This window comes from Colletotrichum phormii (assembly GCF_030913505.1).
Source record: "Colletotrichum phormii strain CBS 102054 chromosome Unknown BDP81scaffold_5, whole genome shotgun sequence".
In the NCBI taxonomy this organism is placed as follows: domain Eukaryota; kingdom Fungi; phylum Ascomycota; class Sordariomycetes; order Glomerellales; family Glomerellaceae; genus Colletotrichum; species Colletotrichum phormii.
Window position 1 is genome coordinate 2,021,292 of NW_026851447.1, and position 27,318 is coordinate 2,048,609.

General features: G+C 53.8%; 10 protein-coding genes across 10 annotated transcripts; 4 read left to right on the forward strand and 6 right to left on the reverse strand.

Moving 5' to 3' along the window:
* Window positions 1–1,375: 1,375 nt before the first annotated feature.
* Window positions 1,376–3,786, reverse strand: BDP81DRAFT_459194 (uncharacterized protein; the record flags this gene model as incomplete). Its single annotated transcript, XM_060593513.1, has 8 exons — window positions 1,376–1,881; window positions 1,947–2,225; window positions 2,287–2,333; window positions 2,402–2,744; window positions 2,820–3,102; window positions 3,194–3,557; window positions 3,620–3,700; window positions 3,752–3,786. 8 exons carry the CDS (start codon window positions 3,784–3,786, stop codon window positions 1,376–1,378), a joined length of 1,938 nt encoding a protein of 645 aa, XP_060448466.1.
* Window positions 3,729–4,981, forward strand: BDP81DRAFT_184673 (uncharacterized protein). The gene has a single exon (XM_060582330.1). It carries the CDS (start codon window positions 4,000–4,002, stop codon window positions 4,747–4,749), a length of 750 nt encoding a protein of 249 aa, XP_060448467.1. The 5' UTR covers window positions 3,729–3,999; the 3' UTR covers window positions 4,750–4,981.
* A 463-nt stretch (window positions 4,982–5,444) lies between these two features.
* Window positions 5,445–6,952, forward strand: BDP81DRAFT_404510 (uncharacterized protein; the record flags this gene model as incomplete). The annotated part of the gene is made up of 2 exons (XM_060588910.1): window positions 5,445–5,732; window positions 6,806–6,952. Exons 1-2 carry the CDS (start codon window positions 5,523–5,525, stop codon window positions 6,950–6,952), a joined length of 357 nt encoding a protein of 118 aa, XP_060448468.1. The 5' UTR covers window positions 5,445–5,522.
* A 520-nt stretch (window positions 6,953–7,472) lies between these two features.
* Window positions 7,473–10,389, reverse strand: BDP81DRAFT_391913 (RNA12 protein-domain-containing protein; the record flags this gene model as incomplete). The annotated part of the gene is made up of 3 exons (XM_060587620.1): window positions 7,473–9,583; window positions 9,682–9,930; window positions 10,212–10,389. 3 exons carry the CDS (start codon window positions 10,387–10,389, stop codon window positions 7,473–7,475), a joined length of 2,538 nt encoding a protein of 845 aa, XP_060448469.1.
* A 538-nt stretch (window positions 10,390–10,927) lies between these two features.
* BDP81DRAFT_391914 (uncharacterized protein) lies at window positions 10,928–11,659 on the forward strand (the record flags this gene model as incomplete). Its single annotated transcript, XM_060587621.1, has 1 exon — window positions 10,928–11,659. One exon carries the CDS (start codon window positions 10,928–10,930, stop codon window positions 11,657–11,659), a length of 732 nt encoding a protein of 243 aa, XP_060448470.1.
* Window positions 11,660–11,837: 178 nt separating this feature from the next.
* BDP81DRAFT_184697 (hsp70-like protein) lies at window positions 11,838–14,420 on the reverse strand. Its single transcript, XM_060582331.1, has 4 exons — window positions 14,146–14,420; window positions 13,961–14,037; window positions 13,600–13,902; window positions 11,838–13,545 (listed from the first exon to the last, which is right to left on the reverse strand). Exons 1-4 carry the CDS (start codon window positions 14,193–14,195, stop codon window positions 12,017–12,019), a joined length of 1,959 nt encoding a protein of 652 aa, XP_060448471.1. The 5' UTR covers window positions 14,196–14,420; the 3' UTR covers window positions 11,838–12,016.
* Window positions 14,421–15,964: 1,544 nt separating this feature from the next.
* Window positions 15,965–18,078, reverse strand: BDP81DRAFT_447467 (uncharacterized protein; the record flags this gene model as incomplete). The annotated part of the gene is made up of 3 exons (XM_060592187.1): window positions 15,965–17,529; window positions 17,585–18,017; window positions 18,058–18,078. The coding sequence occupies 3 exons, from the start codon at window positions 18,076–18,078 to the stop codon at window positions 15,965–15,967; spliced, it is 2,019 nt and encodes a 672-aa protein (XP_060448472.1).
* A 1,409-nt stretch (window positions 18,079–19,487) lies between these two features.
* On the reverse strand, window positions 19,488–20,937 carry BDP81DRAFT_421975 (ribonuclease HII). The gene has a single exon (XM_060589949.1). The coding sequence runs from the start codon at window positions 20,734–20,736 to the stop codon at window positions 19,684–19,686; it is 1,053 nt and encodes a 350-aa protein (XP_060448473.1). The 5' UTR covers window positions 20,737–20,937; the 3' UTR covers window positions 19,488–19,683.
* Window positions 20,938–21,332: 395 nt separating this feature from the next.
* On the forward strand, window positions 21,333–23,482 carry BDP81DRAFT_312736 (Mif2/CENP-C like-domain-containing protein; the record flags this gene model as incomplete). Its single annotated transcript, XM_060583835.1, has 4 exons — window positions 21,333–21,412; window positions 21,498–21,637; window positions 21,696–23,312; window positions 23,370–23,482. 4 exons carry the CDS (start codon window positions 21,333–21,335, stop codon window positions 23,480–23,482), a joined length of 1,950 nt encoding a protein of 649 aa, XP_060448474.1.
* A 745-nt stretch (window positions 23,483–24,227) lies between these two features.
* BDP81DRAFT_391918 (RHD3/Sey1) lies at window positions 24,228–26,951 on the reverse strand (the record flags this gene model as incomplete). The annotated part of the gene is made up of 4 exons (XM_060587622.1): window positions 24,228–24,511; window positions 24,561–26,296; window positions 26,351–26,782; window positions 26,860–26,951. 4 exons carry the CDS (start codon window positions 26,949–26,951, stop codon window positions 24,228–24,230), a joined length of 2,544 nt encoding a protein of 847 aa, XP_060448475.1.
* Window positions 26,952–27,318: the final 367 nt, after the last annotated feature.

The window sequence follows — 27,318 nt, forward strand, 5'->3', positions numbered from 1 at the left end:
CTCACGGTTCCTCTTGTTTTCCCAAGAACGGTTTTCAGCCCGAGGTGATCGTCAGAGACACACCTCGCACACCTCAGACCCTCGAAAACGCGGGTACCTGAAAAAGCAAGCGCTAAAGGTTCTGAGGTTGCGGCGGTGTAACACGATCTCTCCTCACGTTCTCAGGCAAGAAGCACGGTCCGCGGGCGAGGAACTCTATTCCACACGAGATTACGAGGTGGCCTGTTTGCGCATTCTTTCTTTTTACTCTTCAAGTATGTGTTTCATGTGACTTTCAACACTGCAATATGCCTCTTACGGTTCTATCCCCTTTCTGAATTCCTGTAGCACAAGCGGTGCCACGTCTCACATTCTTCGACGATTTGAATCTGCTTGTCGGAGGTTGGATCGGATCTACAGCCCGTGTGTTGCGAAAATCTTTCATAATCGATCGCCTCAGTCTGCATTATTAGGTTTGACGCTAGACTCAACACGAGAGCGGCGGGAGAAGAATCTCGATTTGGATCACTGCTTGCGGCGGACAGTTCGGGAAAGTCTTCACGAGCCCTTGGCTGGCTTAGCACGCCTAGCTGCCGTTGCCCTCGTGCCAAGGGCTGAGCTCTCTTCTTCTGCTCTACTCCGAATGTTGTCCCTCCCACGCGTTCTTCCGCACTTGGTGTCGTCATCCCGGGAGAAGGACTCGGAGAGTCGGGGTGCATACGTCAATTGAACGCGGCCCCCGCTACCAGGGGGATCCGAGGACCCATTTAGAAAAGCCGCCGTCTCTCGCGCCGTCTGAGAAGATCACTGAGACCTGCGAAGAACTCTTACCGCCTTGCCGCCCCTGAGCCAGATTCGTCAAGAGACATTTTTTTCTCAACCACCCCCTCCGACCTTCCTGCGTCAAGCGGGCCGGCCTGGTGGCGGGAGACACGGTAGGGTGGTTGAAAAGTCTTTCATGGTTGAGAATGTTGTTTTGTCATGAATCGTGAAAATTGGAGGGGGGCTCTTTACACAATCGGCAGTCATTCTCTACAGACTACGCTACAAAGGGAGGGGAGCACTCAAAATGGCATCATCGGGATGTGTTCCGGTGCTTTCGTGATGTCTTTCGATTACGGGTTGTGGGCGGGCAGCCCATTCAGCCGCCCCCCTCCCCTCGTCTACAGAACAATTCTCCGAGTAAACGGAGCAAACTCGACGACGCTGATTACGCAGGCGCGCGTGTGTATTACACGCCGTAAACTCCCCATGCTCTTCCTCCCTTTTAGCTCAGCCTCATTTGGTATCAAAGCCCCCATTCTCAACGTCCACGGTCCAACGGGTCCCAGGCCCAGTCAGTGCAATCCCCCCCGCGTCAGTCTAAGTCTTCGTCTACAGATCTACTTCGGCATCTTTACGAAGCAGTGACGTCTACGCCGGTAGCAGAACCGCTCCTCTTCTGATCCCGCTGCTCAACCTGCGTCTTCTCATACGTCTCGCTACTCCCGTGGTGATCCTCGTGCGTAAGGTCAAACTTGTACAGCGGCTCCAGCGTGGCATTCTTCTGGAAGAGAATCCATCGCTTAAACCAGTACGGCAGCGCCTGCGTGAGCTGGTAGCGCATGAAGACGCGCGTGGGCACGGCAAAGACGTAGTCGAGCTCCTCGAGGGTGCGCTGTTTGGTTTCCGGAAGCCAGAAGAAGATCATGACGAGGGCGACGATGTTGAGACCCGCGTAGAAGCTGAAGGAGCCGACGACGCCGAGGTCGGCGAGCATGATGGGGAAGCTGATGGAGAGGACGGCGGCCCAGAAGAGGCAGGTTGCTACGGCCCAGGACATGCCTACTTCGCGGTGGGAGAGGGGAAAGACTTCGGCGGAGTAGGTGAAGGGGACGGGGCCTTCGCCGGGGGAGTAGAATGCTGTGAGCCGTTAGTATTTCATATTTCCAACGTTTGGTGCACAGAGTGAGGAGAGAAGGACATACCGGCAAAGAGGTAGATAAACAAAGCCACGAGTCCCAGGTGAGCGCCTCCAGTACCCGGGATGAGCGTGCAGAGGCCGGCGGCGAGCAGCGTCCACGCCATCTGGGGGAAGGTGAAGAGCAGGAGGGAGCGGCGGCCAAAGGTGTCAATGGTCCAGATGGCGGGCCAGGCGAAGATGAAGTTGACCATGCCGAAGCCGAAGGAGGCTAGGAGGGCGTTGTACTCTGAGGTGCCGGCCTCCTTGAAGATTGTGCTGGAGTAGAATGCAATGATGTTGATTCCTGTCGTTTATGTGAGTATGGGCTAGATATGTTGAGGGAATAGGAAAAGGGTTTGACTTACCACACATTTGCTGGGCAATCATGACGGTAAAGGAAGCCAATGTGGCACTACATCACAAAAGTCAGTCGTGAAACTCATCTCGCCACCTCTTCGTCTCATATGAGAGATCACTCACCGTCTGATACGCGGAATAGTAAACAACTCCACAAAGCGCTTCGCATAGTTGGACCGCCCGACAATCTCGGCCTCGACCTGGAGCTGCGTGTGGATGTAGTAGATGTCGCGCGCCGCCTGGATCGGGTGGTTGCGCAGCCGCAGGAGCGACTTCATGGCCTCGGGGAACCTGTTCTTCTTGATGTACCAGCGCGGGGATTCCGGGCAGACGTAGATGAGCAGCACGAGCGGTAAGGCCGGGATGAAGGCGGACCCGAGCTGCAGGCGCCAGGCGATGGCGCCGGTTTTTGCGACGGCGAGGTTGGCTGCTGTTCCGGCTGCGATTCCGAAGGCGGTCCAGAGTTCTGTTGACGTTTTGTTGATTAGTATATATGAGATCTGAGTAGGAAGTCTAAAGCTCATCCGGAGGTTCTACTCACGCCATGTCATGACAAGAGCACCTCGGATCGGCGCAGGCGAGTTCTCGGCGGCAAAGATGGGCACCGTGCTGGCTTTCGCTCCCATGCCGATGCCGAGGAGGACACGGCAGCCGAGCAGCTGCGGCCAGGTCTGGGAGAAGGCGCTCCCGATGACGGGCCAGAGGCAAAAGTTGGCGGCGAAGAAGATTGCGCCGCGGCGGCCAAAGAAGTTGTTGAGCGGGTCCGAGAGCCAGCAGCCGATGAGGGCGCTGCCGATGTATGGCGCCGCGTTGACGAGGCCGACCTTTTGAACGTTAGTATTCGGAGGAAAGTGAAGCTCGTCACATATCGGGGATGAACCGTGAGTGAAAGTGAGTGTATAGGTGAGAACGTACGAGGAGAGTATCATGATGCGAAGTACCCCCAATCCCAAACACCGTAGGAAACGACAAATTCGCGCCGTTGCTGCCCGTCTGATCCCACCCCTGGACGGCAGCACCAATAGAACAGGTGATGATGGTGAGGTAGAGAATCTTGGGGATACGCCACTTGTGCTCGACCTCATCGCGGAGGACCTGGATCTCGGTGGCGTCGAGGGTCTCGGGGCCGTCAATCTCCTCGTAGCCCGTCGGGTCCTGGGCGACGAGGGCGCCCTTTTTCAGGACGGGAATGTACTCCTGCAGACCCTTGTCTTGGGCGAAAGCTTCGACGTCGCGGAGGAGCTCGGCGCGGGTTATGCCGAGGAGAGGGTTCCTGATTCTGTTTGGTGGTGTTAGTCGAGGTCCGGGAGAGATTTGGATTGTAGAAGGGGAGGGACGGACTTTGCGTCGACGTTGTCGTTTAGGTCTACTGTTGCTTGGGATCCGCGGCGGGCTTTCTCCATGTTTGAAAAGTCACCAGAGCTGAGAGTGTTAGTCCGAGTTTGAGGATTGGTGTTGAGGAGTGATGCTTACACCGCGACGCCGTCGTTGTGTTTTTCGTCCGCCATTGTTGCGGCGCGTTGAGTGCTATCAACGACTCAATGCTTGAATAGTCTCTTAGTTGATGTGAGAGTGTTCAATGCTTCTAGCTCTATCCTCTTGATCTATCGCGAGATGACAGTAAAGTCTCTACGAAGAAAATGCGCCTTGGATCTGAGAGTGATCGTCCAACACCAAAGACAGGGCTCGGATGAGAGGAGGGGAAACCGAGAAAGCATGGGATGGGCATTGCCTGGTATTTGTATCTCACCCACAGACGAAATCTCATCCCAACCTCTACACAAGGTTCAAGGAGACCAGACCGGCGCAACCACCTTCCCCCGCAAGGTAAGAACGGTCTGTCAACGCGACTATGTAGACCATCTTTGTTCCCCCCTCTCTCTCCTCTCATGTCAATGGACTGGACCACAGCGTGCGAGCATACAGAGATAGATCCACAATGGGGCGACCCATGGGGAAAGCCCAAGCCTTTCAAAGTGGATTCGCTGGGGTTTGGGCGGCAGGGAGATGGTCGCCATTGTTCAGATGGACCATGGAGCAGAAAACTTCCCCTCACGCGCGCGTGGTGTATGGTATGGCAGCGTAATGACACGGCTGGGTACCATGACAGTGGCGGCTCTCTCTTCATCTGGCCATGGCAGCGGAGAGCAGACCAGACTACATGGTTCGCGAGTTCGGTCTTGCATGGCCCATCATCTAGATCCCCGAGTCTTATTGGACTGCCGGTCGAAGGAGATGTAACGATGCTCCGCAGGGGCGCATCTGGGTTGTGCGACATTTTGAGATCTCCACTGGCAGTGGCTGTCATTCGAGTTGAGTTCTGCGGACCAAAGCCCGGCGCCTTGGTAGCGCTCCTTTGTTTTGTAGGAATTGGGCAGAGATCGGCGCAGAATGATACCGGCTGCTGGACGCCGCAGGCAGCAAAGCTGAAAGCAAAAGCTAAGTTTCTTCGGACCAGCCTTGGCCGTTAACGGTCCCGTTTTTTGACTGAACGGATTCAGGGTTCTGACGGTCCGTTGCTGTTTAGCCGTATCTTCAGTCCAAACCTATGGGATTTCCCCAGACTGACCTTTCTCCTCACTTTCTCCCTCAGGAAAAGCACGTCCCGGCCGTTGAGCGCTGGCACACGCAACACACGTTGTATGGGAACGTCCGTGTTGCAAGAGATAAGGACAGGAACCCTGGCCACTCGAGACAGGACGTAATCAAAACGGGGGACCCCGTCAGACGGATACCGTCAGAAGTACATTTGAGCGCAAGACTCAAAGCTCATCCGAGGAAGCTTGACCGTCTTATTTGCCCCTGGCGTATACATGCAAGACAAACGAGCGGGCGGGCTACTTTGCGGCGCAAGACGGGAATGGCGTCGTCAGATGAGATGCTACCCAGCTGCCGATCCCACTATGTTTGGAGAGTAGCGCCGTTTCTGTGGTAGGCTATCGACCGGGGGAGAACGCTTCGAGGGCGGGATCGGTTGTGCTTTTTGACGTTGGAGGCTTGGAGTCGCTGCCACTTATCTCGGGGAATTTGGGAAAGGCCAAGATAGAACAAGAGATCTCCTTGAGTGCGCCAAGAACGGCGGGATTGACGTCGCAATCGATTTCAAAGTGCTCATAACTCCTGCAACCGTGATATGAGGTCGCCATTGCGCTTTTCTGCTTGCGCTCCGAGAACCTAGAAGTGACAGAAAATAAACCGGGTACGCTTCCTTGACCCCGGGTTTGCGGGGTTTGGTGCACCAAAAATGCGTTCCCCGTACCCAGAGCTGGTTGGAAAAGAAGAGTGCACAAGAGCGAGTAAGCTTGACCAGGATAAACCAACTCCTCATTTCGACGCCCGCATGAAGACGGCATTGTCCGGAGGCGGTATGCTTGCCATTGGTCTTTATGGCAGACCAGTCAACGGCATCTCCACTTGGAAACCAACTGAACGGCTTTTCAGATACCTAGACATGGTGCCATAGTACGAAGGCGCAAAGGAAAAGGCCGGCTCGTATAAATGGTGTGGGCGATGCATGGATAGGACGTCCGTCTCCGGAGCTTCATAATACCGACAAGGCGGAGAAAAGGCCGCATATTTGCTTTACAGAGCAGTAGTGCATTTTGGACATGCGAAAATTACTGTTGTTGAATTGCGAATCGAGAATTGATGAGGTGTCGTCGGCCAGAGTCGTAGCCAAGAAATCGTGCTGAAGAGCCGCCCGCAATGCCCAGAATTGCCGAGGAAATGCCCAGCCCTCTAAAATGCTTGTATCGTCACCCGCAAAAGCTTGGGTTGTCGCATTGGGGGGTATCGGGCCCAAGATCGCTTCTGCGTCCTGGTTGGAGGAGAGGATGCAGCTTTCCAGAGGAGTATCCTCGATTGATTGATGACTGACTGGTGGCACCGCAAGCACATGACCTCGTGACCAGGTTTTGTTCCAAGTACGCCTTTGCACCTTTGTGTCCTTCGGCCAACTTCCCGGTCAATAGGTGAGGTCTGAGTCGTGTTTTCCTAGACAGGGTGAGCAAGAGATGATACGACCCAACGAGTACTGTACTGTCAACCAGTAAGATGCTCATTTACCAAGGGACCCCCAGCGAACCCCGCGGGGCAGACGTTTTTCTATGCGCTTCTCTAAAAGACCGTGGAGGCGTTCGTCCACCTCCATCCTCGCGGTGGTTCCCAGCAGGCGGAGACTATGCGGAGTCTAATGTTAGTCTCCCACACGCAGACAGATGTTACATTTGTAGTACAAGCTGGTTTGGCAGTGTTTGCCTAGGCGTCTTTTGCTCTGAAAGGCCCTTGCTGCTTTTGTACTTTAATGGACTCTGGCTTATCTGTGCTGTTGGCAGTCCTGTCAGTGGGGTTCTCAAATTTCTTACATGCCAGCTCTTCGCACGTAAGTAATGAGGTAGTGCTCCCGAAACATGCTGCAATTCATCGTGGCCTCCGGGCACGATTTTTGGGGGGGGGGACTCCTAGTTTTGGTATTTTTCACGATTTCGCTGTCGTTCTCTAGAACAATTTTACTAACTTTTTTCGCAGTTGGTTTCACCGACACTGAGCGTATTGAGCGTCTTTCTCGTCGTAGGTGTCGCCAAGAACCAGGTCGCCATGAACCCCCACAACAATGTGGTCTTCGATGCCAAACGTCTCATTGGCTGCAAGTTCCAGGACTCCGAGGTCCACTAAAACCACCATGGCAAGTGTCATTGACTACCACTCAAAGTGGTCGACCTGATGCCTTCAGTATCAACAGATTTCTTCACTGAATCATTAGGTTGTCATTGGTAGAGACAGTCACCAAGAAGTAAAAAGGTGCAGCGCCGCAATACCTACCTCAGGGTACAAGCGATGCGCTAGCGAATGCACATAATCATCCTCAATTTTCCATGTCGTGGCTTTTGCACGAACAGGGAATCAGCGTGCTTCGTTCTGCAGAGACCTTTAAAGGCATCCTCCCCCCCCCATCGACCTACCTTAGGCACCTAGACTCAGGTGCCACGGCTGTCAAAGGTAGGCATGCTGACGGCGATTCCAGAACGGCGTTAACAATAAGGACGGGTGGGTGTTTGACAGTCATGAGCTTGATTGATGCTGGGTAACTCGGTATTACTAAAATAATGAGAAGGGTATCGACCACCGTATATCGCCTTCGGTCGTTCTCTGGCTGGTTTTGATGCAGATCATGAGCTTCCAAACAAAAAAAGCCTTAGTAGTTGTGTTTCAGAACCGCCTTGAGCGCTGCAATCTCCTTCTCGTACTTTGTTATCTTTATTTGGCTGCCTTCAAGCTTTTCGAGCACATACGACACTCGAGATCCGGTTTGAGCAGGCTGCTTTGGCAGGCTGCCTAGTAGAGCCAGCTCACCCTCGGCCTTCTCAATGACCTTGGCCTCCACTTTGGTCAGCTCTTTCAAAAGAGCCAGGTCCATCTTGGCCCTAAGAACGCGGTCGTCGAGCAAAAGACTAAATGCTGCTTGATACATTGGCTTTCCGGGACGGATTGTTTGCGGCCGGCCGTTGTAGGTCTCCACCGTAACGAGCTCCGCGTTTGTGAGCCCTTCCAAGGCCGACTCTCCGTTCGCGGCGCCGGGGGTGGTGGAAGAGGTAAAAGTATCAGACAGAAGAACCTCGTTGTATCGGAGAGCATCGTGAGAGGCAAGCGCCTTGATCAAGTACCATGCCTGCTCGGTGGACCATTTCTTTCCCTCGACGGTATCCCTGCCGCCCAAAAGATACATCTTGACTATTTCAGTGGCGCTCTGGTTGATGATATCCTCAATGGCCCGCTGTGGGCTCTGGCCGCCCTTCAAGCGTCTTGCAAGGTATTCGAGATCTGTGAGACGGCCGCCAAGGATTCCAATTGCCGAGTCCAGCTCCGAGAGATCGGGTTTTTGGTGTTGCTCAGTTTTTTCCTTCTTCTCCTCTGCATCCTTGGACTGCTCTCGGACCTTTTCGATTTCATCCTCTTCGAGACGGCTGATGATGAATTTCTTGGCAACATCAAGGGAGAGATCACCCAAAGCAGCCTGACGGAAAACGCGATCCGGCATCGCCTTTGATAGTGACTTTGAGTAAGAGGTGTCGTCCGTCAAGAAGATAACGTGGGCGACGTTGTTCTGAACCATGGCCGCAGCCCATTCCGCAACCTTGTCGTAGACTAAGGCTGAGCCTTCGTTCTTGTGCAAGAAGTTGTCAATGACCACAACGGCCCGCTTATCCGGACGAGCCTCCAAGTAGGCGTCATCTGAAAGGTTACCGTCTTTGCCATCCTTGTCGCGTCCGGCGAGGGAGACCTCCTTCAGGGCCTCGGCGGTTGTGTGGAGGATTTTGACCACTTGCGACTCCAGTGTCTCGGAAAAGCCAGCCTTGACTCCAGTTGTGCTCTGAACTGCCAAGTCGATCATGCTGCTCATGCTGTTCAAGAAAGCGAAGATCGGTTTGTAGCCCACAGCGGCAGCCAGGTGTTTGATAGTCCCGCTTTCGCCCCTTGCCTCGATGATGGGCTTGCAGTCAATCACCAAAACATTTTTCCTGCCCTTGAGTGACTGGTCCAAGACGAGTTCCTTTTTTCCGGAGCCCCGAGGGCCTTGAACAACTATGAAGGTGTCGGAGCTCTCGAGGAGCCAGGTCTGAATCTGCTCGATAAGGTCTCGGCGATGCTGCCAAACTGCGCTGAACCCGGCCTTGTCAGATTTCTTGTGCCCGAATGAGGAGAAGATGTCGGAAGTCTGGCTCTTGATCCATCGATAGAATTTGTTGTTGCTTAACCGGAAAGAATGTTGGATGTGGGCCTTGACAAAGAATTCGCGTATGGGATCGAAGATGGCTACCGTGATGGCCGCGAGAAGGGCGGCAACGACAGGAATCACCACCCTAGGATGGCTAGTGAGCCAGTTCCAGATGTTGTGCGGTTTGACCTTTTGCTCATAAGAGAGGCGAAGCCTTGTACCGATCTTTCCGCCACCGAGACCCTCGTCGACAAGGAATCCATGGAGACAATTTCTCGCCATGATGGCATCGCGAACGCGCGCAAAGTCGATGTATGCGTACTTTGGGAGGATCTTCGAGTCGGAGGGTTGTGATGTTATCTCGGCAATTTTACCGTATCTGCGGAACAGACTGTAGAGAGTTTCCTGTGAGAGTTCGACAGCCTCGCCGCCAGCGTCTTTTCCTGTGAATTCGACCTTGACGCGACTTTTAGGAAACCGATAGAGGTCCTCTAGCCACGGAACGCCCTTGACGAGTCCTGCCTGAACCCCACGAAAAGGGTTAAACCATGGTCTGAGGGGATGCTTTTCGAGCGAGCGTGCGAGGGATGCTTAGGAGTTGTTAGCCACGCATCTACAAGAGTTGAGAAGACCCGGTTCAGACAGCGACGAAGAAGTCATTGCGCACTAAAACGAGGTGCAGACTCACTCTCGATATCTTTTGGTACAACGTCGGAGCCATGGCTGAATTTTACAAAGGCTCCTCCGTCCTTGAGTCGTGGTAGGATCTCTGTGACTTTGATTGGGAGGTCGTTGGGGATCGCTCGTTTTACCAGGCTGATTGGGTCGGTGCCAAGGCCTCCGCCAGAGCTATCGAAGCGCTTAAGAAGGTCGGTTAGGTCACGGTCTGACTGCCATGATCGCCGGAGGAGGTAGGTGAGCTTGAGAGGAAAGAGGTCTACCAGCTGTTGTCAGTGTTTATCTCTCGCGCGAGCGTTGGCTGAGATGGACATTGGATAAGGAGCATAAGGGTGGTGGGGTGTTGAGGACAAGACCGTGAGTGCGAAGAGGGCAGGGGAAGTGGTTGACGAGGAAAATGGAGACAGTGAAGGGCATCGATATGATATTCGATGCCGGGAGGACAAATTAAGGAAGGGTATGGACCAAACCCGGGACGCGAGGTCCTGGGTCAGATGCAGGAACAACCCCGCAGAGGGAAGGGGTGACCAGGTATCTTACTGTCAAAGAAGAGAATGGATTCGCTCTCCGAAGTGGCGATGTGCCCAGACTTCTCTTCGCCGGTGACGGTGCTCTCCCATGCTTTGGACGCGGCGCGCACGATAGCTCCATGTCGCTGGGGTTGAGTAAATGGCCGGGGCGGGCCCCATCTCATCTGCAGCCGAGGCGCAGGCCTCATGCCGGAGCGAAACAGCGCTCTGGTAGGTAACATTGGATGGATGTGGTTGCAGACTCACATGTTGCTTTGGCAAGCGACGGTGGGATCGAGTTTGTAGACGGGACGTTGGGAACAGCTGGATGGAAGGCAATGGAAGAGAATCAAGGCAAGCTACCTTAGTCCTTCCTGCCTCACCTCACCTTACCAGAGCTGCTTAGCTCCTTCTTCACGAGAAAACCCCGGTGTTCGCGTGGGATGATGTCACGCTGTGTGGCTCCACTTGAAGGCCCGCTCGGTCCAGCGCGCCCCGTAACCTTAAGTTTCGAAACGGACGATATCTTATCCGAACCGACGATGCCCCACCAGAGCACGCGCAGCTACGGCAAAAATCATGCAACCACTCATTGGCTAAGACGCGCCGTCTTGGAGGTCATTGATGGTAACGATTGCCGACTTCCCCTCATTCTCGACTGCGCCCGACCTACCCAAGACGATATTACCTTGGGACATTACCCGAACCATTACTCTGTCTTTTGTTTAGTATCAAAAACTCTTCAAAATGGGCTGGCTCTGGGCTTCACCATCTCCCCCCAAGACTCCCGCTCCGGGACAAGCTTCACAGGCTCCTGCGTCTACCCCTCCACCCTCGAATAAATCGACCGATTCCGAGGTCGATCCCGAGATTGTAAAGTTCCTCGCCCTCTTCCAGAACGAATCGGGTAGTCAGCCAGAAGAGAAGGCGCCTGCGCCAGCACAAGCATCCTCTACACCATCCAAACCATCATCGTCTTCTTCGTCATGGTTCTCCCTCAAATCATCACCCGACTCACCCTCGCAAACGAGCAACCGAGCGATCACGCCACCCTCCGATAACCCTGTGGCCGAGTCTACCCTACCGACAAATATGTCTTGCCGCCAGGCTTTTGACATGGCTTTTCACTGCCAGTCTGTCGGCGGCCAGTGGAACAGCATTTACCGATACGGCACGATGCGCTCTTGCAGCGAACACTGGGAGGACTTTTGGTTCTGTATGAGGATCAAGAGTTACACGGGGAAGATGAAGGAGGATTCCATAAGAGACCACTATCGCCAGAAGGAGTTTGAGAAGTATGGAGATGGCAAGCCGAGCAGTGAGGACGTCTGGCAGGCAAGGACCACCAAGGTCCCACCAGGCACGGCATTTACGGAGAGTCTGGAAGAACCCACAATTAATGACGAGGAGTGGCAGAGGATGGAGATTGAGAGGCGCAAACAGATTAGGCAGGGACTTGGCATCGAAGCAGCGGCATGATTATTGTACAAAACTCATCTCTCCTCACATTTTGGACGTCAGGCAAAGTGAAGCCATTTTGTTGCACCATCAGCATCTGTCAATTACCATTTGCTGTTGGCATGTTCCTCACCACTTCACAACATTTCAGACAGCATCACAGTCATTGAATAACCAGGTAATTTTTACTGTTTTGTATTAGACTTCCTAAACCGCGGAGTCTAGCTAGAATACATCTGACCCATAACCGTGCTTTTCCCGTCGTGATTTCATAAATGCAAAGAAAGCAAAAGTCTAGTCGTGAAACCCAGTAGCAGCCGATGCGGTGCCACACCCATGACTCGGACTCTAAGGAAAGAATTCATCAAGGGTATCAATTTAGTCAACCTCCTCGACGGTAGGGCCGTCGTCGTGGTTGCCGGGGGGAGCACCGCCGCCGGGAGCACCGGGGAAGCCGCCAGGGGCACCTCCAGCACCGGGGGGACCGCCAGCAGAGCCGTAGAACTTCATCATGATGGGGTTGGCAATGCCCTCGAGCTCCTTCTGGCGCTCCTCGTACTCCTCGCGAGTGGCCTGCTGGTTCTCGTCGAGCCAGGTGACAATGGTGTCGATCTCAGTCTTGAGCTTCTCCTTGTCATCAGCCTCAAGCTTCTCATCGACCTTGGAGTCGCTGAGGGTGTTGCGGAGGGAGTAGGCGTAAGACTCGAGGCCGTTCTTGGCAGAGACACGCTGGGCCTCGGCCTCATCCTCATCCTTGAACTTCTCGGCCTCAGCAAGCATGCGCTCAATGTCCTCCTTGGAAAGGCGGCCCTTGTCGTTGGTGATGACAATCTTGTTGGACTTGCCGGTACCCTTCTCGACGGCGGAGACGTTCATGATTCCGTTGGCGTCAAGGTCGAAGGTGACCTCAATCTGGGGAACACCGCGGGGGGCGGGGGGAATGCCGGTAAGCTCGAACTTGCCGAGAAGGTTGTTGTCCTTGGTGCGCTGGCGCTCACCCTCGTAGACCTGGATGAGGACACCGGGCTGGTTGTCGGAGAAGGTGGAGAAGACCTCGGACTTCTTGGTGGGGATGGTGGTGTTGCGGGGAATGAGCTTGGTCATCATGCCACCAGCAGTCTCGATACCGAGGGACAGAGGGGCAACGTCGAGAAGAAGGATCTCGTTGGTGCTCTTGGAGGAGGTGTCACCGGACAGAATGGCGGCCTGGACAGCGGCACCGTAGGCAACAGCCTCATCGGGGTTGATGGACTTGTTGGGCTCCTTGCCGTTGAAGTAGTCGGAGATGAGCTTCTGGACACGGGGGATACGGGTGGAACCTCCGACCAGGACGATCTCGTGGACCTGGGACTTGTCGACCTTGGCGTCGGTGAGGACACGGTCGACGGGCTGGATAGTAGAGCGGAACAGGTCCTGGCAGAGCTCCTCGAAGCGAGCACGGGTGATGGAGGTGTAGAAGTCGATACCCTCGAACAGGGAGTCGATCTCGATGGAGGTCTGGGCAGACGAGGACAGGGTGCGCTTGGCACGCTCGCAAGCGGTGCGAAGACGGCGCAGGGCGCGGGCGTTGGAGGACAGGTCCTTCTTGTGCTTGCGCTTGAACTCGTTGACGAAGTGGTTGACGAGACGGTTGTCGAAGTCCTCACCACCCAAGTGAGTGTCACCAGCGGTGGACTTGACCTCGAAAATGCCCTCCTCAATGGTCAGAAGAGACACATCGAAGGTACCACCACCAAGATCGAAGATGAGCACGTTGCGCTCGCCCTCGGCCTTCTTGTCAAGACCGTAGGCAATGGCGGCAGCGGTGGGCTCGTTGATGATACGGAGGACGTTGAGGCCGGCAATGAGACCGGCGTCCTTGGTAGCCTGACGCTGGGAGTCGTTGAAGTAGGCGGGGACAGTGACAACTGGGATGTGTTAGTCTGTGGCTCTCAACTGAGATTCGGGACGTGTGTACTTACCAGCATTGTTGACCTGGCCACCGAGGAAAGACTCGGCAGTCTCACGCATCTTGGTCAGGACCATGGCGGAGATCTCCTCGGGAGTGAAGGTCTTGGTCTCGCCCTTGAACTCGACCTCGATGTTGGGCTTGCCACCCTTCTCGATGACCTTGAAGGGGAAGTGCTTCATATCAGCCTGGACCTCGGAGTCCTGGAACTTGCGGCCAATGAGACGCTTGGCATCGAAGACCGTGTTGTGGGGGTTCATGGCGACCTGGTTCTTGGCCGCATCTCCGATGAGACGCTCAGTGTCGGTGAAACCAACTGCGAAAAAAGTTAGTAAAATTGTTCTAGAGAACGATAGCGAAATCGTGAAAAATACCAAAACTAGGAGTCGTCCGGTTCCCCTGGTCGTTTGCAATGATTTCAATCTTGTCGTTGGAGTAGTATGCGACACATCTAGATGTTGTTAGTATGTTATGATCATGTTGGGTGGTGGTGAGAATTGGGCGGCGAAAAGGCGCGCCAGGAAGGGGGAAAGAGGGCAGGAAGGAAGGAGCAACTTACGAGTAGGTAGTACCCAAGTCGATACCGACAGCCTTGCCTCCGGAAGCCATTGTGACGGTTGTGATGTGTGGAAGAAGAGTTGTGGTGTTTTGAGAGTTTGCGTGTGAAGGAGGGGTATCTTCGTGCGCGTAACCGGGAGAAGTTGTGTTCCGGTAGAGTTGATATCAGCGATCAAGAGTTCGGTGAAAAAAGAAATGCGCTGGACACTTCTGTTTCTGATGGGTATTAAAGGAGATGGTTTTTCGTAGAGAGTGAAGAGACAGGAGATGCGAGAGGATGGTGTTTGGATTCTTAAAAGGTGGACGGCAGGTAGGAGGCTGGAGCGACTCAGTGCCCCGCAAAAATTCGAAATGGTTCTTTCCTCTTCCACCCGCCCTCAATTGGTGGGGTACCACCATCGCTGCGGCCCAGCTGGAGACACTTCCAGGAACCTCTCGAACACGCCTGAAATTTTCTACCAACCCATACAAGGATTAATTCGAGACTAGGGCCTTTTCAGCCTCTCCAGGAGGCAAGGTTTCCAATTTTCCTGGATTCGAGGCAATTCCCCAAGGCGATTCCAACGACTTTCGAAAGATTCTGCGAAAGGCGATTCGCTGACATCATAACCTTCCATGAAGTCTATGGAGGGGCAGCCCGTTTGCGCCCCTTGTCGCAGTACCCTGGCCAGGCTCCCATGCACGCCTTAAAACTGGTCTGTGTAAGTACCCTCTACCTTTCCCCTCTCGTCCACGAATCCACACCGCTCCAGAAAAAAGAATTTCCATCGCTGGTGAGGTGATATCATCCAGACTGGGCCACGCAGTGGCCCAGCTATGTGGCCCAGCGACGGGACCCAGGCTCCAGAGACCCTTCATGAAGCATCTATTACCCACCACAACCATCTCGATTCTCCAGTCTGGACCTTAGTCAGGCACCTTAAGCAACCGGAATCAATGTCAGTTGGGTTGGGAGCACCAAGAAATGCGGCGGCAAAGGTGAGGAGGGGACACAAGTGACTACAGCATTGAGACGAACATTCAGGCAAACCGCCACAGCTAGGCAAAGGGAATTGACGTGGGAAATCAGGCTGCTATCGCAACTAGGTACGGATACCTATTCTTAGGATTGGTGGATGTGGTGGTGAACATTGCATGCAGATGCGCAAAGGGCAGCCTTTGTTGCCATGGCAGCCCAATGAAACCCACCATTGCGGGTTTTCTTCTTCTGTTCCTCCCATTCCTCATGTCCCTCCTCTTACCATTGTCCCCTCTGTCATTCTGCCTCGCAATTTCTCAGTGCGTATTCGTACCTGATGCTTCCACGGACAGTAGTTCCCAACAACGACTAAGCAGCCAAAGATGGAGGCAAAGATAGAAATCCCCCCGATACTGGCGGGAATGGCAAGACAGGCAGGTAGGTGCGGTAATCGGAAGTGACTCCATATGCTCGGCCCCGGCCGGTCGGCCTTAGCTATACAAGAAGCCCGTAATAAGTGGGTCTCGGTTCCGGATCGGAACTCCAAAACAAAATGTTGTCAGGATCGGTGTCGACGACGTTGAGGAAGGCAGCGGCGGCGGCGATATTGGTTGATCAGATATGGTCTTTCGAATCCATTTCACTTGAAAATCAAGGCGCTCAAAAACACTGCATCTTCTATGCCACAAGACTTGACGAAACATTCGTGTTAAGCGTATATCTCAGAATGGTAAATTGAAAGTGGCTGAGAACTACCCGAACTCCCCTGCGAGCGAACTACGGAAATCATCAATAGAAAATGCCAAGGTGGCTAGATATCTGGAGAAAGAATTTGTCCATCTCCCAGGTCCGCTAGTCCGCCCTAGATCCCCTCCTCGGGATCAAGGGCCGTTGTTGGGTCGTAAACGAAACGGCCCATCTCCTTGCACTTGACATTTCCATTGTCATCTTTCTCCTTATGCCCAGCAGCCTCTACAGCTTGAGAAGCAACACCATCAATGTTTTTGCTCTTGATGACGACCGGCTTCTGCCAATTTGCCTTGTCCGTGGAATACCAATCAGCTTCTTTGAACTTACAAGTCCCGTCACGATATTTCTCCATTTCCTCGTTGGGGAGCAATTCGGGCCGGTCCTGGTCTATCTTCTTGGGGATCTCAGCATTATGGCTCTCTGTAAAGAAGACTGGTTCAACTTTGCGAAGCCTGATCTGCCACTTGTCTATGAGGGGACTCGGGACACCTTTGGGGACACCCTGCCAGTTATTGGCGAATGTCGCGAGGACGGACATCGCCTGGGCCCAATTTCCATTTGGTAAGTGCACTGTTGTTTCCTGTGTCAAGTACCTGGTCTCGAGATTTCCGTCTGCATTCGTATACTCGATGCGATAGGCGACTTTGAGCATTTCCAAGAAGGTGTCGTATGGACCGACGCGGAGAAAGTCCTCGTATGAATAAGGATGGCGCGTACTCGACGTACCGGTAGTGATCTCGACTGCGGGAATTACGTAGTCGCCCTCTCTGACCCCCCAGTCAGATCCCCCAGCATTTCTACTCAGAGGAAGGCGGAGTGCCTGAGTGGCGTCTTCCGTGTATACGCCTTGCGGCACTTTACATGTGAAAAAAGTGACGGCAAGTCTGTTGGGATCTCTGGGGTCGCCGTTGTCTTCCACTCTGCACGGCGGTCCCTTGTAGAGCCAGCAATAAATGTGAGGCCCAAGACGGTCTCTTTGGGGCCCAGTCAAAACATGACGGATTTTTTCGGGTCCAGTCCAGAGACCGTTTTTGATACGATACAACTCCAAGACTGAGCTGTTCCAATTAAGACCACTCTCCGAGTCGAAGCGGACAGTGAAATTGGGTCTCGCGAATGAAGAAAATGCCCTAGAAGCCGTTATTGAGCCAGCGATTCTTGTAAGGATACTAGCGACGTGACCGGGCAAACAAGTGGCGGGGTTATTCAAGCCCTCCCAAGACATGTCTCGCATACTTGGATGATAGGCATCGTATAGGGCAATGATTGCCTGTTCCGCCCAGGTATGCCATGCTGGGCCCTCAGAGGGGTTAGGCTTCTCCATCTTGGCGATGGGGTAAATCGCCCACTTTCTGTTGGGTTCCTTGAGGAAGTTCTTCATATACTCGTAGTGGTTGACTGAATATCTAGATGGCAACGTGGATTCGATCTTCTGTCGTTGGCCTTCTACGTATTTCGTTCCCTCCGTGCTCATCTTCCAGAAGCAATGGGCTGTGAAATTGTACGGAAAAACTTCGTCCTCTCCGTGGTAGACGGTGATATAAAGCACACATTTGGTGTCTAGGTCATCTCTCTCCTTAGCAGAGAGTTTATTGTACTCGGTAACCTTCGATATGATGTCCTTGAGGCCGGGCATGCTGTTGCGAAACAAATCAAGAGTTCCCATATTCTCGAAGCCTAGGGTTACTCTCAACATCTCATGTTCTCGTAATAAAGGACTTTGTTCACTAACCTTGAACCATTTTCTTCGCAATGCTCGCAATTTCCCCTGGCTTCTTCAACATGTCAAGCTGTCGAAGACTAACCCCGGCAAGACCTAACGCATGGTTCTGAGATTCCCACGACTTGAAGAACGTGACGAGAAGGCGTTCAAACGGTCTCTCGATGTTTTTGTCGGCCTTTACGACCGGGGCCGACTTATCAAGTTCCTTGCAGGAACATGACGCCAAGCGAGGGCCTATCTCAAGGTACCTTTCGGGAACGATGAGACGGTCCTTGAACTTTTGGGGGTTGCAATGAAGACCCCAGGCAAAGTCACCGCGGCCGTAAACCTCGAACCACAGATAGCGGTCGTATATCTTTTCGGCAGGGTCCCGAATAATCCCGTCAGTGCCCTGCACCAGCTTGTCCCAGCGGTAATCTTCGATGTCCCCTAGTTTGCGGATCTTCGAATGGGATCCAGTCTTTGCTGATTCTGGCTCTGACAGTGGTATCAGGAAACGACATGATGAAGCTTGCGGTAAGGAAGTAGTTCTGAGTTAAGTGCGGAAGCGAGGCAACGTATAACCTTGTTGAGGTATCTTTTTGAGAGGAGCGTATTGGCAGTGTCAAAAACGTTAGTAAGTGGAGGGTGAACACGTCTGCTAGAGTAAAATCTGGGCAAATTACCTTTAATTAGATAGTTTGAGTATTCGCTTCAGCTTGACTTCGTTGAAGTCTCGTACGGGTTCGAACCTGCATTTCTTCATCCCCCGCCGCCTGCGAAGCTCTTTGTGCAGTGCCTTTCCAGCTCGATAGTTCCGCTTTAAAGAAAGCGCAACTTCGATTTACGTAGGTCTATTCAGACTTCGTACTTCCCATCTTTACCAAATGAATGTGTGTCACATGAATCTTTCACGTGGGCCACAACACTTAATGTGACGGACGTCACGTTATGCTAGTTTCCTTGTAATGTTTACCGCCACCTTCAAATGTCCCTTTCGTGGGCAGGGGAACACTCGAAAGCCATCGCAATTCTGACTCGATGGCTTGTGTGGCCTCAATTTCTAATGACTGAGTGAAAGACCTCCTGTAAACCTGTCGTAGCCAAATGACCAATTTAGAGGGGAGGATTTACTCTCACCTGGCGGACTGTATGCTTCTACGGCGAAGGCCGTAAATAGACATTCCAGGAGCTGGGGTGAATACCACTTGTCACATGTGGGAAACGTATGGAGTTCATCAAACAAGCACAGAAAATGCTAACATTCAACTGAAGGTACATGTACCTAACAACGGCCGTATCACCAAAAAGCTTCTGGTCAAATGATAGGTTATTTTGGCAGCTGACCAGAAGCTTTGCCATATCTCTGACGACCTCAAATGTGAATGATGATGAATACTGTAAGCACTGTGTGCTTTCATGGTTGATCAATACTGGTGATGGAAATCGCAGACAAATCTGTTTACTCCATAATATAGAGTAGCCGAAGGAAGATGCGACCATGTGGCACGAAGAAACCCGTGTCACGGATCTTTTTATCCTTCAGAATGACACTGATCATAGCAACTGTTCACAGATTACGTATGTTCATCGTCAAAACGAGAAGATGAGCAGAGCAGAAGGATAGCGTGTCGGCTGCAAGTGAAGTTGACAACATGGCGAGGTGTTACACCGATATGTCACTGAATGGGAGGAACTGTGTAACATGACCGGCAAAGACATTTCAGAAAAGGCGGATGAATGCAAAGCACTGGCTCGTAGCCGTTTACCGACTCCGGAATCATGAAGATGCCATGCCAGGTGGACAACGAGGTTGTTCATGATGCTCACCAGACACGGCCGGGGACTGTACGACATCTCCCGATCACCTCCTTGAAGTAATGTGACAGAACAGTTGCCGACTTCTACTTCAAAGACATAATGAAGTATCACAAGGGTAAAGTATTGCCTATTGACAATATTGATGAGGTTTACACGTGAGCAAACCATCGTTGTTCCCTGGTGCCTATTCAGACATCGCCGCTCATACCCATGGACATCCCAAGGTAGGCAACGGTACGTCTTTACACCTCCAAAGCGGTATTCAATAGTGAAACATATATTTTACAATCCCAGTCTGAACCAACTAACTAAAACGCCTCCAAGCCAGCCGGCTTCCCAAACCAAGTACCCAACTCATCACCGTCTTCATCCCTATTCCCCGACGCGAAGTAGTCTGTCATCCGCGCGGTATCACCATCTTCTTCGACTGGCCAGTCCACCTTGGGGTTTCCCTTGGCATCGAGCATGTCCTTGGCCGTGCCCCAGCTGAACCGGCATTCGGGCCCCCATCCAAACACTGGGTGCATATTAGACCTCATCCATGACACGCATCGTCCATCTGATGGGTATCCCGAACCCCAAGCCATGCCCTCCTCTCCCTCTGCCGCAGCGTCAGGGGCTCGGCCTTTGTAAAGAACCTCGAGTGCGACGTCACGAGTGACCTTTGCGCATACAGAGGCGGCCGATACACAAGGGTAGAGACTGTCTGCCTTCTTCGCGACTGTAATTTTTGTTGCGGGGAAGAAGCGCTGGAGCTTAGCTTGGTAGGCGGCGGGCTGACCGACGGTATCAACGTAAATCTCCTGGATATTGACACCCTGAGAAAAGACACCCTTGATCAAGTCGACGGTGGCGTCCATGGCCTGGGCGTTGAGGTTGTAGTTGGCCACTGGGCGCATCATGCCTGATGAGATATCGCGGGCACTGAGAGCTGAGATGGCGAAGCCGCAAGTCTCGGCCAAGTCGGAGCCTGGCGTACATAGAGCCGTCATGAGTTGTGAGCGGACGGCCGGTGTGAGCACTTTGGAGTCGTCAAAGTGATGGGTCTCACGGAGTAAGGGGTCTGAGAGAGGAATAGGTAGGTAGAAGACACCATACACCATGGGTCCCAAGACCGGCCCGCGGCCGGCCTCATCGACACCCAGACAGACTGGGGTGCCGGACGCTGCTGGCGAATCAGCTTCATCAGGTGTGCTGGGTTTGGTTGCTGATGTTGGTGGGAGAAGTGTTGAGGGAACTGGGGAGAAGTATGTGTATGAATCGCCTGAGAGAATGGCCTTTTCGTTGATAGAAGGGGGGACAAAGGCACCCGGGACTGGAGTCTCGAGGGCAACGTCCTCGACCATTGGAGGGTCTTCCATTGTGACTGGTGAGCTGGAGATGGGTTGAGAGTAAACTGGATTCGGCTTGGGTTTCAGTATCGAGTTATAGGGCAGAGGAGCAACGGCGTATAGGGGTATGTCGTCGTATGGGTATCTTGTGAGAACCAATTGCAATACTTCTTTATCCAAACTCCGAGCTGAACACCAAATTAGTTGAGACTGTCAAAATCAAGATTGAAGGTTTACAAAGTGACTTGGACTTGGGATCGGGAATTCTTGTTGGCTAGCCCCTCGACGCGTCTAGATTAATGGGGACGCGTTCAGCAGTGGCGCCAAGTCCACACGTACAGGCCCCTGTCAACCCCCATCTGCAGCAGGTCCCCGGCCACTGAAAGTCCGTCGACACAGTTGTGCTCAGCGCGCGTCACCAATTTGCTTGTCAACCAAAAAGTTGCGCGCGGTCAACCTCCCCAACACGACCACATCCGCCCAAGATAAACACGGCCACGATTCGGTCCACGACGTCCCTTCATTCTCACCCAAGTCACTCGTGCTGAAGACCCAGATCGGGATGCCCCATCTCGAATTTTAGTCAAATTTCTCGAACCGGACCATTTGACAACTCCACATTCGCAATGGCACCACCGCGACAGAGCAACGTACGTCGTCGCGAGACGTCAACAGGCGACTTTCATGAGCTTGGTGTGAAAGGACGGTGCGTCGCGCACTTCTGGTCTCGAGCTGCCGCGGATCGCAAGCTCGAGCTTGCATATGGACTTGTTGGACTGACATCCCAATAGAAAGACTGGCATTGAATTGCCCGACACGGGCGTACGCGACGAACATGGCATGCAGCCCATCGACGGCCTCTTCTCCTCACCGGAGAAGGACAACGGATCCGCCAGCGACGACGGAGAACAGGACATGGAGCTGGAGTCGGGTAAGATCTACTGACATCGTGCAACGCTGCTCGGTTTCTAACAAAGCTTCCGTGTTAGAATCCGGTCCCGGGCCTTCCACCATTATGAAGAACCACCCTCGGCTCGTTCCCCGAGGAACCTCCCCGCGAAAGACAAACCTCGGATCACCAGCGATGCGCCACCCGAGCTTCGGCCCTTCATCATCACCGACACGACTGTCACCCCAGCGGAGATCATCTTCGCCGATAGAAACTCAGCCAGCTCGTGGAGCTCCAGTATCACGCAAACTCGACTACGGCGCGTTGGAGAAGAACGGACCCGGATTGAACGGTAAACGTCCCAACGGGTTCAAGAGTGGACGCGCAGTCCCTTCCGAGGACGAGGAAGACGAGGAAGCCGTGTTACAGGCGCAAAAAAGTACTGTCGAGAACGGGGACGAGGAGTCAATGCAAATGGTCAGCATGGATGACGGAGAAGTGCCAGAGCCCGAATCTGAGCCAGAATTACCGGAACCAGAGGAAATCTCAGAGGTCGAGGCCCCGAAGCAGCCAGTTAAGCGCAAAGGCCGTCCGGCCAAGGCGAAGCCAGTCGTCCAGGAAGAGGCAGAGGAACAGTCAAACAATGAATCCGAACCAGAACAAGCACCCGTTAAGAGGAGAGGCAGGCCGGCAAAGGGCAAGGGCAAGGAGAAGACTCAATCAGACGAACCTGAGCCTGAAGCGGAAGAGGTCAGCGCGCCCAAACGAAGACGCTCGCGTAACTCCGACGCAGACGAGGCCGAGCAAGAGGAGGAAGACGATCGCGCATCCAAACGACAACGGAAAGAACCAAAGAAGGCGACAGGCGGAGCACGGGGTCGTCCTAAAGCTGTGCCCCAGGAGGAGGAAGGCGAATCATCGAAGCAGACGGCCAAGGCAGCTTCAAAAGCCAAAACCGGGTCAAAGGGTAAGCCAGGACGCAAGCCGCAAGCCGCAGCGGGCGAGGACTCGATTCTGGGCGCGGTGCAAAAGGGACCGCCCATGCCCAAGGCGCGCGGTCTAGTCTCGCAGAAGCAGAAGCAAGACCCCCATTCCATCACCCACACGAGATCAGGTCGCCAGTCCTACAGGCCGCTGGCGTTCTGGAAGAACGAGCACGTCACCTACGACGAGGACGAGGCTTTCGAAGACGGCAAGAAAGGCAACAGATTCCTCCTGCCGAGCGTCAAGGAGGTCGTCCGCGTCGAAGAAGAGGAGCGGGAGGCTGCGCGGAAGGGCAAGTCGAGAGGCCGCAGACCTACCGCCAAGGCAGGCAGGCGGCGACAGCAGGTCGAATCCGAAGACGAGGAGCCGGCGGAACCGTGGGAGCAGGACCCCGGCAGCGTCGACGGCGAGATTGTGGTCTGGCAACCCGAGCACGAGTTCAACCCGCCCGCTATCAACGAGCAGGTTGAGATCGACGAGGAACGCATCGCCGTCGCCGCGAGCGCCATCCAGACGAGGGACATTCGCGACGCGACGTTCCGTTTCGCAAAGACGCTGAGCTTGCCGTTCTTTGGCTCGGGCGTCGTCGATCTCCCGCCCGGCGCGGAGAAGCGGCCCAAGAACTCGCGCAAGATGCAAATGGTGTTTTTCGTGTTCCAGGGCAAGGTTCTGGTTACGGTGCACGAGTCGCAGTTTAGGATCAGCGCCGGTGGAATGTGGTTTGTGCCGAGAGGTGAGCCGCCTTTTATGGACGACTTGAGTATGAATGATTTACTGACTTGTCGCGCAGGAAACTACTACAGTATTCATAATGACTATGAAAACCCAGCTCGTATCTTCTTTGCGCAGGGTTGCGAGATGAGCGCAGGGAATGGGTTCTCTCAGGATACGACCATAGGCTGAAGTTGAGATGTGGATGATAGAAACGGCGGGTTTCATCGGCCTCGTCTGTTGGGTTTTCTTGTTGATTGTTTGGTTGTCGGCGGTGTGTTTTGCGAGATATCCCATTTTCTCCTCCTCCCCCTGAAAAGGAGCTCGACGTTCCGGGCACCCCTGGGAGGAGCCCGTTTGGATCTGGTCTTGAAGTTGGTGGAGGTTCCCCTTTCTGGTCCAAGAACGGGACTTGAGGGGAGCTGGCGAGGACAATTGAGTCTCGACGTATTGAGATTGCGTCGTGTTGCGAGATGAGCGAGTTGAGGACCATCATGAGGAGTAGCGGCTGTTTTTGTGTTTTTGAAGGGGTTCATAATTGCATCAATATCCACGAAATCGCGTTTCTCAATGTAAGGATTTATCGTTCTGATGCCTCGTTGAAATAAGTGTACTTTGCGAATAGCCTTGGTGATACATAACCGACGTGCAAAAGCCGAATTTGGACGCGCAACTTACTACATCACATCACATTGCCTCAATCATTTTATGTAAAAGTCTTGCGAGCAAATTCGTGGGGACACAATCTCAAGGGTCACTCAACGCATCATAACTCAAAAACATATCTTATAGACATTATATCCTTTGCCTCCCTATTCATAAAACCCCATCTTCCCTCGCTCTATCGGGCGTCTGGAACGCAGCGTCATTTTCAGCTGTCACGGACTACCTTAACCTAAACAAACACAAACGCGCGGGCGCGCGGGAGAGACAAAGTCTAAATGTCATCAATATCATCCTCGGCGCTCTTCTTCTTGCCCCGGCTGTCGAGCGTATCCATGCTGATGGAGTCGCTATCACGAGCGGGCATGGCCAGCGCGTTTCGCGCCGTGTCCGAGTTTTCAATGAATTCGCGCAGCTTCGCCTTGCCAATTTCCACACCCTGGTTGGCGGCCGCGTTGGCCATCTGGTACATGGGGCCGAGCATGTTGAGCGTGTAGGCGACGTAGGTTCCTCCGGCGAGCAAGATGAGGAAGACAAAGAGGAAGGGGTTGCGCAGGACTGTTGTAAGTTAGCATATGACCACACATCAGAGAGCAGCACAACTCACCAGCAACGATCTCGTTCCATCCCAGAGCCACCAGGAGGGCGTAAAAGTACAGCGGTACCTGTGCGACACCGCCAATGGCACTACGCTTGGCCTCGACGTAGACACCATCCGCAGTCTTCTTGAACCGGATGACGAGGTCTTGACGCTTGCTCTCGCTGAGAACATTCATCTCCTCCTCGAGGCTCTTGCCATCCTCTTCATCAACACCACCAATCGGGGTCAAGTCCTCCTCGTCGCTGGGCTCAACTCCACGGGGTTGGTTACCAATCCAGGCAGGCAACTCGGGAGGGCCGTAGCTTTCCGAAAGCTTGAATTTCGACAACAAGGGGATGAGCGTCAGCGTCGACTCTCTCGCCTTGGTGTAGATGCCCTCAATGTCGTCGGTAGGTCTCCAGATTCTCGGTACGCCGGCCTCGTCGTATCTGAACTTGTCCTCAAAGTTTTCTCTCAGCTTCAACAAAATGTTGCCCTCCATGACCTCTTCCTCAATCTTCTCGCGCAAAGCAACCCAACTCTTGCGCCTGAGGCGCCAGAGGCCGACCTCAACCTCATCCTGGGTGGCTTCAAAGCTCTTGGCACGGTCGGTGAACCTGCCCTGTGCGTCCTTGACGATATCGACAAATACGGTCCAGATGCGGTCCCAGAGATCCTTCTCCGCAGGCTTCTCGCCAGTCTCGGGGGCACCGGACCCAGCTCTACCTGAGCCGAGCTTGTTGAATTCGAGGCCAATTGCATCGCTCAAACGGGACTTGACCCATCGCTCCACCCTCGTGGCCAACCGGCGCATCTCTTCCTTGCGCAGCTTACCGCTCACGTCGTCCAACTCTTTCTCAAACAGTACATACTGTGACTTGAAGTTGGACCAAGCAATGCCAGGGATGGCGAGGCTCTCAGCCTCAGTCTTGAAGAACTCGAGCGTCTTCTTCTTCTCCTCGGTTACAATCTCAGCAAACTCGTAAGCCGCGCCGGACTTCTGGCCAGCCTTGACAGCACCCGAAACGTGCTCACTGAACGAGGCAATGGCAGCCTTGTGAGCAGCAGACAGTTGCGCGTTGTAGAGCGTCTTGAGGCGACCGTCGATCTTAGCTTCCAAGTCTTGGCGCTTGCGCGTGTAGACACCCTTGTGATATCTGCTGGCTTGAATCTCGAATGCCTTGAGACACTTCTCGCGAGACTCACGTCCCGTCACACCCAAATCGGCCAATACCGCGGGCTTGCCGGCTCTGGCAGACTCGGACTGCTTCTCCTCGAGCGGTACGACGGCATTATCGAAGCCAATCAGGACCTCCCTCGAAATCTCGTCGCAACGGAACTGCGCAAGCAGCTCCTGCTGTGTCGGCAAATCCAGATCCTTGTTGTTGACAATCTGATCCCAGATGCCCTCGGCGTAGAGCGAAAAGCCGTCGGCGGGAATGCGTCGGTGGTACTCGGGCAGGAACACACCGCCATCGAACTCCTGAGTGCTGGCCCCACTCGTGCGGTGCCCCGCAGTGAACCTCCTCCCCAGGTTCTGGATCTCGGTAGTGAACTTATCGGCCTGCAGGATCTTGTGGGGGAGGGCGGCAAAGGCGAAGTCGAAGTAGTCCTCGATGCGCGAGTTTTCGAGGCCCTGCGGCTTGGAGATGGAGGACCAGATCTTGGTCAGGTCCTGGACCAGGGTGTTGCGCAGGTTCGCAAGGGGCGTCGTGCCAAGGTGATCTCGGATAACGAAGAAGAGTAGCGATCTCAAGCTCGATCTGTGTGAGGTGTTAGCAAGCGGCGGGGGGTCTGCCAATGCGAAGGCGACTTACTGCTTGTCCTTGAGGAAGAGCTGCAGGTTGACCTCAAAGACGGTCTTGAGCAGACCCATGTTGGCACCGTTGTACAGGCCGACCTGTGTCTCCCAGAGGTTGACAATCAGAACCTCACTGGTTGCCAGGGCGAAAAGAGCGCTCTTCCTCTCGAAATCCTGGTCCTCGCCACGCTCACGACCATCAGTTCCCTCAACATCCATAACGATGATGTTCTCGGCCATGCCGGCTTCCTTCTTGTTCTTTGACATCCATATTCCCTTGGTGGTCTGCTGGCGCATCGTCTCGGACATGACGGAGAAGTCGGTACCAAAGAGGTTGTTCAACAGCGTCGACTTGCCGGTGGATTGGGAGCCGAAGACGGAGATGAGGTGGTAGTTAAACCCCGCCTCGGCGACGCGCACTTTTTGCAAATATGTTGCGACATGGGAGCTGTAAAGGAGAGAGGGGTTAGTCAGTTAGCCTTTGACCATTGTCGGTTCATGTAGGCGGGGGAAGATATATCGTACTTGAAGTCCTTCTGATCGTCAATGACCTGGATGCCATGCTCATAGTTCTGGGCATCCGGCTCTTCGCCGACAGCAGCAAAGTGGCCGTTCATGGTTGCAGCGACGGGTGAAGCAAATAATGTGGAGGGGCAAGTCTCGTATGTTTTATTTGGTCATTGTCGTTTTTCCAGAAAAAAGAGTAAGAAGAAGAGGAAGAAAAGGAATGGGAAAGCAAGCCAAACGTAGGTAGTTCGGGTGCAATGTAGCAACAGGGGCGAAAGTGCAGTGAGCGAGTGCTAAGGTAATGGGAGTTGGCAGCTGGAAAAGGAAGTGACCACATCGACCCTTGTGATCAAATTCCCCTGTCATGGGCCGTTAATCTTGCCTTTCCCACCTGCCCGTGGCTTTACTGTGTGCCCAGAGTGCAATTGCGCCGGATGAATGGTTGGTCCGTGCTGCTGCTTCCCCCCCAACTTCCCA

What these genes read in the sequence shown, in the direction of transcription:
- BDP81DRAFT_184673 (XM_060582330.1), top strand. Translation starts at nt 4,000, where the DNA reads ATGGGCATTGCCTGGTATTTGTATCTCACCCACAGACGAAATCTCATC.
- BDP81DRAFT_184697 (XM_060582331.1), bottom strand. Translation starts at nt 14,195, where the DNA reads ATGGCTTCCGGAGGCAAGGCTGTCGGTATCGACTTGGGTACTACCTAC. An exon ending in GACTTGGGTACTACCTACTC is followed by an intron (nt 14,038 to 14,145) that starts GTAAGTTGCTCC and finishes AACAACATCTAG; the next exon opens with ATGTGTCGCATACTACTCCA. An exon ending in TGGCCAGGTCAACAATGCTG is followed by an intron (nt 13,546 to 13,599) that starts GTAAGTACACAC and finishes AACACATCCCAG; the next exon opens with TTGTCACTGTCCCCGCCTAC.
- BDP81DRAFT_421975 (XM_060589949.1), bottom strand. Translation starts at nt 20,736, where the DNA reads ATGGAAGACCCTCCAATGGTCGAGGACGTTGCCCTCGAGACTCCAGTC.